General features: G+C 37.0%; 1 protein-coding gene across 2 annotated transcripts in view; it reads right to left on the bottom strand.

The window, feature by feature from the left end:
- Positions 1-313: 313 nt before the first annotated feature.
- Positions 314-11939, bottom strand: part of LOC134846972 (RNA-binding protein Nova-2-like) — a 34363-nt gene continuing 22737 nt past the window's right edge. For both annotated transcript variants that reach the window (XM_063864435.1, XM_063864437.1), the window contains exon 4: positions 314-2724. In XM_063864435.1, the coding sequence (XP_063720505.1) occupies positions 1180-2724 (1545 nt within the window). In that variant the 3' untranslated portion in view covers positions 314-1179. The remainder of the gene's footprint in view (positions 2725-11939) is intronic.

Genomic DNA, 11939 nt, shown 5'->3' with positions numbered 1-11939 from the left:
CACAATCAAATTTAAATTATTTTTGATTTTTTTTTCAAAATTGTGAGATTACTTAAGTGATGAGAATTATGATCACGATTTGTTTTGAAATGGTAAATTATGAGGGGTGAAATAAGTATGGGGAAGTTGAGTGAAATGATCCTGGTCGGCTGATTAATTAGGAAAATGAATTATGATCCCATTCTCTACAATGAACGAATATGAATATGAAATGATAGGCAAACCAAACAAGACAACAGTTCATTACGACTAATGATGAGAAAAAGGCAACAACTACGATACGATTGTTTTCAGTTCCTTAGTAAAAACAAAAAAATGAGATTTTTTAAATTCCAGTAATGAATGATTTAGTTAATACTCAGAAAAACTTCTCTGTTCGGAAGCTAATCCTACCATGTACGAACTTAAAAAATGAAGCAGAAAAATTCAAATTACATTTTAAAGATAAATTCTCATAAGTAGGTTTTTCTTTGGAACACTTGTTAGCGATATTTTGGCTAAAAGATAAGTTTCGACATTTGAGGAATGCTGTAAATTTCAGTATATTCGAAATTTTTTGAATTTGGATTGAAAAATCCAAAATTATTCTAAAAAGCAAAATTTAAACATAAGGCAGTAGCAAGAATTTTGATTTTTAGTCACAAGTAAGGCAACTTTGAATCCTACTTCTAAAATCTAAATAATAACTTTAAGCTAATCGCAGTTCTGCAGATCAGATCAATAGCCGAAATGTTTTTAATAAACCAGCAATAATTAGTTATAACAACTTTAAACTGCATAAGTTACACTTAGGAAAGGAGGTAAGAAGGCCCACGACTGTGGGCATCAAAATACCAAAGAGCACCATATAAACTTAAAACTACAATTTTAGAGAAATTTCGAAAGAGACGAATAAAAAGTAAATATTGAGAAATTATCAAAGTAATAATCCAATAAATATGCGCTAGTTTTACTACTGCACTAAACTGCTCAATAACTTTTCAGGAAGACATTTCAAATAATCACAAAAATTTATAACTTCTAGAAAAATAAATAGTCAAATAGTAAATTTTGATTAGTTTATTCAGTTTTTACCTGTTAAGAGCTTGAATTCGATTCATGTCGTAAGCACTAAACGATCTCTGAACATGTTTTTTTGTTATTAGCCACGTGAAAGTTTTGATCTCAGATCTAAATATTTCACACTGTTACTTTTCCCTGTAGAGCTCTTATTTCTTGCGTCATTCTTATTCTCTGTTCAATTAGCATAGCAGCAGTCATCACAGCCTTAGGAGATCCCATTATTGTCAATCGTCGCAGCTCCGAACTCGGTTCACCTTTAGGCGACACTTGGATTCTTGTATTGGACAAGTTCTGGATCTCAATTAAGGTTTTCCCGGCTACACCCAAAACTGCACCCACGATGTTGTCTTCCACTTCCATAGTGTGAGACATTATAGCGTTCGGGTTGTCAGGGCCGTGTCCAGACTGAACCTGGGAATCTTGGATTCCATTTCGGAAAAGATGGTTGTTCGTGGATCCAGTGTTCTGCCCGTTTTGGTTCACTGCGTTTTGCAAGGCACTTGTGTTCAAAGGGTTCAATAAATTTTGATTTGAACTGTCAATCAAACTGTTTTGTGAGTTCTGCTGACTTCTCAGTAAAGTTTCGACTGTTAAATTCGGATTCAATTGTTGCTCGGATATTCCTGAAAAGTTCTGTAGACTGCCACTTGAACTGTTGTTGTTGAAACTGCTCTGGAACCCGCCGCCAGATGACTGGCTCATTGAGCTTGGAAGACTTGTCATGTACACTCCAGGTGCTTCCAGGGCCGAGGTCAGACTCGAGGGGTTGTTAAGAGCCCCCGATACTGAGTTTGCCCCACTGGAGTTATCGGCTAAAAAATGACCGGTCGCATTTTGGTTTCCACTTGCGCCTAGAGTCCCGCTTCCGTTTGGCAGAAGTCCAGCTGCCGCCAAAAGCTGTTGATTTTGTTGGGTCAAATTACCCCCTAATAACGCATTGCTGTTCAACGCTGTTAACGTGTGTCCTTCTTTTTGAAGCGCGTTTGCTCTTTGAGCGGCTGCGAGTGCGGCGTTATGTTGGGATCCATGATGCTGAGAAGTTACTGCAGGCATCATATGCTGCTGTTGCTGTTGATGTCCAGGTGCTCCTTGGGATCCGAGACCTCCGTGGAACCCAGGAGACGCAGCGAGACCCATGCTTGCATACAAAGCTGCGGTCTGTTGGTCCAGCATAGCTTGGTTTGCGGCCAGAGCACTCTGGTACAGTCCAGAAGCAGCACCGGCTCCTCCGGGGGTTGCAAGATATGCGGCACCGGGATATGCGAAAGAGGCGGCGGTCGGTTGTCCGGCGGCCGCTGCTTGCAAAGCGTAGGGATTCGCGTAGGCAAGTTTAAGAAGGTGTTCCAAATTCATAGCAGACGCCATAGCGTAACCTGAGGGATCACCCATCACACTTGACATGTTGCCACCCATGTTATACACTAAATTAGGGCAGCTTCCACTTTGCGGATCGGCTTTGATCTTTTCCAGGACTTTGTCCATGGCCATGTTTATCTGGACAGCCGAGCCAGAGAGGGTGAGACATCTTTCCATGATTGGACTGAAGTCTGGTTTTGGTGAAAACTCCATCCTAACTCCGGTTTCAGCTTGAATTGCCCGTTGGTTGCAACCCTGTCGCCCGATTAGCATTCCTACAGTCGTGTGTGGGATTAGAATTTTAGCCTAAAACAAAAAAAATCATTTTTAATGACATATTTTTACAGCTTTCATTCAAGTCTTCTAACATTTTCTTTGATTATTGATTAGCTTAACAGCTCAACAGATATCAGGTTAAAAGTTATCTTTTACTTCTTCAACAGTTTTCGGTTTCAAGGAGTGAAAAAAAATTAACTGAAAGTTGTGACATTAGATACTAGACACTTTTTCAGACGCTCATTTTTTAGTAATAGTTCTTTACTTTTTTCATTGATTAATTGATTAATGACCTTTTCATGTGCGTTTTTGTCCTTTTCAACATGGCTATAAAACTCTTCTCATAGCCGGCCTGACCCCATAACTGCTACATGTAGTAAAGATGAAAAGACTTTCAGAGAGAGCTATGGTTGCTCGGAGTTAAATAGACTTAGCAAAATGAAGCCAGTAACGGAAAAAGAAAAAAGAGATGCTGCTAAATAAAATAGGGCAGAATGGTGGGCAAAATAGGACAATTCACAGCAAAGATGATTGAATGATTGAATTAAAGCAACTTAGTTAGCAAAAAATATAACAAAATAGAACCCTGCAATGAACAAAAAAGATGTCTATGTATTGAAGAAACCAATAAATGAAAGAGTGAATTAAATTTTCTCTGTGGGTTCTGGGTGCTTTAACTATAGTAGGTTAGCCAGTAGCCAAAAAGTAGTCACATTTTTTGGGGTTCCCCCTTTTACTATCTTTTATATAACTGGCTAGTCTTTGAGATTTTTCCGGCTAAGTGAAGATACGCGACAATCCACGCATGGTAGCCTAAGTGATAGAATTTAGCCGGTGATCTCTTGGGATTAAGACTCTTCTATGCGCTATTATTCCCCCGGAATTTGGTCCGAAGTCGCTGAATAACAAACACAATTACCATTTAACGACACGGCTATCCGCCATTGTTCAGCCCGATTGCCCTTGTACGCATGCCAGCCGCAAATTCGCCCTCACTCTCCCGGGGGTTGGGGTAGGGGTAAAAATTAAGCAACTGTCATATCGCGAATCACAAGTTCCGCATCCAAAACTGAGATTTATTTGATAAATTTAATTGCACTGTTTTGATTTAAAATTTGAAAAAAAAGAAAACCATCTTGTTGTCAACTATGAAGATAAAACTACGAAAGGAAAAACGGTTAAACAAATACGAAAAAGAAAGCATGATTTTCTGTGTGATTTGCTTTTCAATTCAGGAGCAATCAAATATTGTGTCATTTATAATTTATCTTCTGAAATAGTCATTTTTTTGAAATACGAGCCTGAGTAAACTATAGGCGCCGTATAATCAGGAACTAAAAAGCACCTGGTCCCAATGAAGATGATTACTACAAACAGGAACAGAGAATACAATTTAACTTGAAGATCCCTCGGCGCTCTTTTTCCCATTCTGTTCGGTCAGACCTATAAATTAATTACCCAAACTGTACATGAAAATACAGTTCCCAATTTGGCTATTTCTGGAACACTCAATCATTCTTTATTTATAACCTTTTCCTCCTGGGAACAAAAATGAACCGAGCATTTGTAGGAGATAGGGAAAAAGCAAAACTTACAAATGATCATGGTGCAAAATACAAGAAGTTGAATCCCTTCTTAGGTAAATTTTGCCTTTTTATTCTTAGGTATCAATATTCAAGAACTTCTTTATTTGGTTGATCTCTGTTTCTTTTAAGAACTCCTTGCATGGTAAAAAAAATCGCGTCCAGATTATTTGGCCAAAGTCAATTCAGCCGATTTGAAACTCAGACAATTCAGCAAAAAGTATGCAGACAATTCAGCCAGAGACAATTCAGCCAATAATAGTGACCGCCGCAGTCGCGCCAACGTGTTGCGAGCTTGCCAACAGAGGGTCCGAATGACCGAAAATTTTCAATCAGTCAATTTCCTTTAAATTGTGTCTGAATTGACTGATTCTCATTGTTTTCTATCGAATTTTTGAATACTTAATTCTGATTGGCCTGCATATTTTTCGGGCATTCGATCCTTTGAGCATGAAGGATTTCACTAAATATTTCTTAAGCCAGAAATTATGGTAGTGATTAGCGAGGGTAACAAAAAAGAGGAGGGGTATGGACATGGCTATAATTTGAGCATCCGGAGAGGTCCGGTGAAATGCACCTGCGCTCGATCAAACACGATAATTGGCAGGGCACCTGAGAAATCAATTTGTAACGACATTTACAACCCAGCCAGCGACACGCATTACAAGCATGAAAAGACAGCAAGACCACGTGAACAGAGAAAAGGCAGATGCGAAAGATGCAACTGGCCGGAAAAAACACCAGGCCGGGTTAGGGAACCATTTCTTGTTCATCATCTTTTACCTCTAATCACATATCCTGTATCTATTTTTATAGTTCATCTTGAAACAAAAATGGGCCGTAAAAATTTAAACCAAAAACAAGTTAACCAAAGCTGCATAAAAATCTTCCTTTTTCATAGAGCCATAAAAATTTTTCTTTTAAAAAACTACGCTATAAAAATTTGCTTCTGTGAAAAAAAAGAGCTATAAAAAATTGCTTGTTTGAAAAATTTAGCCATAAACGAATATAAAAGAAAAATGCCTGTTTACAACTGAATATCGGGTGTGTCATATATTTCTAAATAAAACGCAAAATCCGGCGGTGATATTTTCCTGGGGGCTGCAAAACTAGCTGTTTAATGACCTGTTCATTTATCCCACACATTCACTTGTTCTGACTGTTTCGAAATGTCAACAACCGAAGTAAACAGTTTACCATTCCAAGACAAACACGTTCTGACGTAGTTACTGTTTGATTGAGGGAACTTTTCATATTCAAACAGCGCTTTTTGTAAAAATCTGCCTTTTAGCAATTGATTAAAACGAACGTTTCATTTTGTTATTAACCTCAAAACTGCTAGAAAAACTTGAAATTAAAACATAAACTGAAAACGAAACCAAGAAATTTTCTGAGAATAAACAAAAAATTTGCATGTAGTTCTTAACCAGGGGTACAACAGCGTTTCTTCATAAAAATGTAAACAGCTCGAATGTTGGTCTTTTACCCTCTACAAATGGTCTAAAACTAAATCATAGCGCTAATCTAGGATACCAGCATTTAAAGTTCTGAGTTATGACCGAAGTGTAACTCATAGAGTAATTTCGGATAGGGTACACCGTCTGCTCGTCACGCTATCTTATTTTCGGCCGGATAGATTCGTGCAACTTCTTAGTCTAATACCGATCCTAATCTTACTCTTATACTATCTAGTCTCAGGTTGTTTAACTAGTCTCTGCTAGGCTCAATAGATCTAGGGTATACTGGTTTATTGCGGCTGCTGAAGTGCTCGGGAGAGTCCAACTAATTTCTAAGTTAAATTCAAATCTCTCTGGTGCTGAAATTACAAGTAACTTCAGCACTTACAAATAAGTGGGTTGTTAGTTAGATGGATCATGATTGGTTAATATTAAATACTTTACATTGGTAAAACATTTAATTTATCCAATCATAAAATGTAGTTTAGATCAGGTTCCACCCATCCGGGTTTTACAGAGTTTTTTAGAATAGTTCTTCTGCAATTCGAAGGATGGATGATGGACGTTGGTGTTTGGCGAACATCATAATTTTCTTCCGTTTCCTCTTTTGTTAGGGAAGTTCCAGGAAGTTGGAGTTAGAGACATAAGACGTTGTGTTCTTCTTGTGACAACGACTAAGTCTTCGCAACAAATTCAAATCTGATTTCAGAATGGTTGGCTATGTCAGGTTTTTCTGTTCTTCGTGGAGAACTTCTTTTGTGTCTGATTTAGTTTGGGAATGGCGTGGAGATTGTGCGTGGAGGGGATGCCTGGTTACTCGGATCTGTACGTATACTTGAACATCGAGGTGGTCATTGGTCTAGTTCAATGAAGTCCTTTTCTGCGAGGTCAAGTCGTACTCTAAATCCTTTGAGTTGTGATTGTGAGCGGCATATCGATTGTAGTTGGTCATTCTCTCTCGAGTGTAGTGGGGTCGTCTTGTCTTTTGATGTTCGTCCTTGGTGTTGTATTCTGATCTATATATTGCATCATGTGATTTTACATTTTATAAAACTTTTATTAGTTTAGTATTTTTTAATAATGATTTTAGTTAGTTGTTTTCACAAAAGCTTTTTGTTTTAGTTCGGTTATTTTGAAGAGTTACTCACACTTGAGTAGCTCTTATTAAAAATAGTGGTGTGGTCACAAAGCGTGGATGTAGCGCGGTGGGTTAGGCCGGCTATAGAGCATGCTCAGGACGTCCTTCCTGGTGGATTAGGCCAGGAGTGGGAGTATGATTTCATGCGGTTTTTGTGAGGGGTCCTGTTATGTGACAACGTTTTATGTTGGGTTTGTTGTGGTCTTACTTATGTTTTGTTGGTTGTGTCCTTTTTTCAAAAATCAAATTGTTTGTGGTATGGGTTTGTCTTTCGACTTTTTTGTGTTTTATTATTTCTTTCTTAGACTTTATAATAGTCTTCAAAAGAATAAATTATCCAGTTTTAAACTGGGTTAATCCGGTTTGGGTACCGTTGGTTTCTTTTTCTAAGTCATGCTGTTATTCTATGATTTGTGGTATTTAGTAAGCTGCGTTGGTTAGTTTTGTTTAGTATATGATTCCTTTCCAACCGGGTTAAAGGAAAGTTTGAAACATGTTATTATATGTTAGAGTTGTTGAGTGTGAAAACTTGAAACTGAAATTCATTATTTTAAACAATTCTTCGTGGGCGAGCTGTGCGAGTGTGGATAGAATTTCTGTGCGAATGAATGAAAATATCAAAAGGTTAGTACTGCATTTGCATTTATTTAATTTACTACATAGAATTTAGAAATTTACTGCTAGTCATGGGGGAATATTAAGATACAAATTTTCATCATAATTAGATTTACTGCTTGTGGGGGAAAATTTTAGAAATGAATTTACTGCATTGGTATTAAATTTATAAATTTATAAGTGTAAGAGATTAATAGAATTTTTGAAATCTGTTTGATGAAATTTGCGATTTTTATTTGTCTTTTGTGGTTTTTGTAGGTGATCGTCGGATGAAGGCTAAAAATCTAAAGAAAACATGAATAAAGTATGGTGAGTTTTTTAATATCTTAATTAGTTAGTAATATTCATTTAATTCATACTTACCTGTTAGTCGTCGGGGAAAAAACCGTGGGGGAAGATGTCGTGAATGAGTTCTGAAGTTGTTAGTAGTTTAGCTAAGATGCGGATGATATTTTTAGTTTGAAGCAGTGGCCAAAGCAATTGAAGTGCCTTAATAGTGGTTAGTTCTTCAGTGCCAACTGCAAACTCATAAGGTGTGTTTTGGATTAGATTATATAATTTGTGATTGAATTTAGTGTTGTGGATGAATTCTAAAATTGGGATTTCTATGGGTTGTACAAACTCGTGCGGGATAAGGAAGGGTCGGGATTCTTCGGCGTTGAAGGTCTTGGTAATGGGACAGAAGATGTACATTTGGGTTATGGGGTCATAATTACGAAGAATACCATGGAGGTTAGTGTCTTTAATACAATATGTGAAATTTAGGAAAAATGGTGAAGTGTATTTGGAATTAATGAATTGAAAACGATGGTGTGGTTGTCTAGAAGGTGTGTGTAGATCAAAGTGATTTTGGATGAAACGATAATAACTATATGTGTGGGTTTGTTTAGTGCGCAACATAATATCGTGTGAGCAGTGTAAATCTCTTTCGTGTGGTGCAAGGAAATGAAAGGTTAGTGAAAATATTTGGAAGCGTTCTTTAAAACTTTCGTATGCTTGTGTGTCTGTTAGTGCTTCTGAAATAATGTGATCAAACTTTCGGTCGAAGATGTTTAGTGTGAATGTATATGGTGTCTTGATGAAAAATTTCTCGGTAATTTGTGGATTAGCGAAGCGATCGTCGTCTAAGAATTGATCTTGGTTAGCTCTGATGATGTTGTGATCATAGTATTCGAGTGTATATTCGTTAGCTCTAGGTGCAGTGTGTGTTTTTAGTGATTTTTTATATCCAACGTAAGTAAATTGTCTAGGTGTTAGTGGTGTAGTGAGTCGATATAGCATGTCCGTATTTCGCTCTATATCGATGTGAGTGTTAGATAAAGGTAAGCAAAGAGGGTTAGTGAAATGATAATATGAGGTCCAAGAGAGAGTGGGCATTAAAACGTATTCATCTACGAAGTTGCGTGTTTCGTTAGTGTCGTGGGGGGTGTTTAAGGTGTATTGTGGGAATGAGGGTAAGGTGATGGCTAAAAATTCTTTTGTGTTAGTATGCTTGGGGTGGTTGATGTATTCACGGGCTGTTCCTGGTTTTGCTGGGAAAGGATGGTTGGGGAACTTTCTTTTAAAAGTGCGGTAAGCTCTATTAGTGTTGAGTGAAGATTCAGTTGATGTGGATGATGGTGCTAATGATTCAGTATAATTTGAAGAGGGTGTAGGGGTAGGGGGGTTGGATGAATTTATTGTGGAGGAGATTTGGTTTATGGTTGGGGTATTAAGGTGGTAGGGTTGTTGTTGAAGGGTAATAAAATTATCTAGCTCTGGGGAGATTCGGGGGGTGTCTGGAGAATGAGATGATTGGTCAGAATGGTATGAGGAGTAGGTTGGGGTAACTTGGGAAGCATAAGAGGGTGTGGGGGTGATTGGGTCAGGGTTATTGGATAATATGGGTTGAAAAGGGGGTTGAGAAAAATTAGAAGAGTTATGAAAATTATTGGATGGGGATGGTTCTGAGTCGGCAAATTCATCGGGGGTTTCAATATTCGGGTTATTGAGTTGTGAGATGGAATATAAAACTGAGATGTGTGAATTAGTGTCGGAATTCATGCCTGATGTTACATTACTAGATGGAAAATCGGGTGGCGGAAAAGCAAAAAGTGGTATTATTGGGATTGGAGAGGTAAGATTGGTTGGGTGGGAATTTGATCGGTGTAGTGATCCAAGTTGGCGGCTCATCGTGGGCTAAAAAAATGATTATTTTGAGACTGAAAAGCGGTGGTATGGGGTTGTTCAATAATTTGTTCATAAGTATTATCATCTTGTGACTGGTGTGTCATTATATGTTGAATGGGACTTTGTGATGTGGTGAGTCGAAAATTTGGATTATGTGTGATGGCTAAGTTTCGAAAATTTCGTGGGACTAGGGATAGTGGATGGTTATTTGGTAGGGCTGGTAATTGTGGTGCCGTTGGCGTTATGTCTACATTGTTATGTTCTTCGTCGTATGTATTTTGTCGTGTTGTTATTTTTGTGTTATATTCTTTTATTTGTGCGTCTAAAAGAATTTTGTTTATAGATGTAGAAAAGATTCCAAAAAATCCTGCAAATAGTATGCGTGCTACACTTGCTTGTCTGTTTACTTGTGTGTGTATAGCACATGTGTTGTAGATTCCTTTTAAAAGTGAGAAAAGAAATCCAATAAAGTTAAACATTGCGTATAAAATAGTCAATTTTTCTAAGATGTAGTAGGGCCATCCTAGAAAATCGAGGATCTCATTTTTGAGTGTAACAAAGCTAAAAATGTTAATTGGTGATATATCTTGGGGACGGTATTTTTCACCGTTTAGATATATGTAATCTTTAATGTCCTTAAAATATCCGCTATAGTCTTGCGTGTAGATATCGGCAAATCCTGCGGTTTCTGCAAGTTTGCGTAAATTTTGGTCTATTGATTGTCTTTGTATAGTGTCCATTTGTGTTAATAATTCTTGGAATTGTTGTGTTCTAATGTGATGTTGAATATCTGATTTTGAATAGATTCCTATTGATTGTAAGTCTATATTTGGGTTTCGAGCAATAGCGCGAATGCTTTCTGGTGAAAATTTTTTGAGTGATTGCATTAATGTGGGATATGGAGTGAGAAGATAATATTTATTTTCATCAGGGTTTAGTTGTACTACATTGTGGCTGTTTTCTGATCCACATGGGACTGCGGTATCCCAGAAATAGGTTCTTCGTGAAAGTGTATCCTCGAAATGTACTTTATTCTTATAAAAGATAGGGATTCTTTTATAACATCGTTTATCTTCAAAAACGTATAGTGGTGATACTTTTTTAGTACAAGTATAAAACCATAAGATGTTTCCTTCATAGTCTAAAAAATTTGATCTATTTCCAGATAATAAGTATCCTGCATAGGGTATTTTTAATACTGCTAGTGCAAGTGATTGTAATATTTGTGTTCGTTCTAATTCGCATAGGTGGTGTAGTGTTTCTAATTCGGAGAGTGACATTTCTTGAAAAATTCGGCTAATTGTATAATCTAGTTTCATATCTAAATGAATATCATAGTGGATATTACCGAAATATGTAGTGTTCATTAGTGATAATTCTTGTAAGCGTGTGCTTCTGGTGTCATGGGGTTTTAGATGTCCACCAGGTTGTCCGTTGCTTTTTTCAAAATTAACTGGTATATAGGATGTTCCTTCGTTTAAAGGATGACCTGTGGCATATGGGTCGATTTTTATTTTTCCAGTGGTCATGTCGAATCCTTTTTCGTATTCAACTAATATTTCAGAGTATTGTGTTCTGTGAAGTGGATTCCTGTATTTACATGCAAGTTGTGTTTCTTGATATATTTGAAAACGTGTCAATTTGTTTTCTATATTGTCTATGTTTCTAAAATTAGAACTTAGTTTTCGTGATGGATGGACTTGTTCATATGGAATGGATTGTATAAAATATTTTTCGTGAAATTTTATCATACGAGCGTGTATTTTTGCTACTTGAAATGTTGTACATGTATCTTCGGGGAACCAAACAATTGTTGCTTGTGTTCTCGTTGTAGGGTCGCAATAACCTTGATCATTTTTACAAGGTAATCGGATTCCTTGATAGATCATTGTATTATCTGATAAATCTCGTGTTAGTTGTATTTTTTCGAGTTGTATTTTCCAATCGAAAAACATTATTTCTTGGTATCCTTTATTTTTTGTGTCTGCTTTGCAGTTTGATGGGTCATTTATACCAATGTGTGGTATCCAATGTTTATCGTGTAGGTCATAGGTTAATCGTCCGTGTGCGCCGTTATACGGGTATTTTTCGTCTAGTTTTATATGTCCTTGGTGTCTTTCAAGTTGTGATTGATGTACAGAGTCTGGAAAAACTTGAAAATTTACTAACTTTCTTTGGGAGTTTTTATTTTGTGTGATGTTTAGTCTAAGTAATTCATTTTTACAATCGTCGGGATTGAGATGTAAAAGACGTTCTATATTACTTTGATAAAATGATTCATGG

The sequence above is a fragment of the Symsagittifera roscoffensis genome, chromosome 5 (assembly GCF_963678635.1).
Source record: "Symsagittifera roscoffensis chromosome 5, txSymRosc1.1, whole genome shotgun sequence".
Taxonomy (NCBI): Eukaryota; Metazoa; Xenacoelomorpha; order Acoela; family Convolutidae; genus Symsagittifera; species Symsagittifera roscoffensis.
Note: the sequence above shows the minus strand (reverse complement) of the source record. Positions and strands in the feature narration are given on the sequence as shown.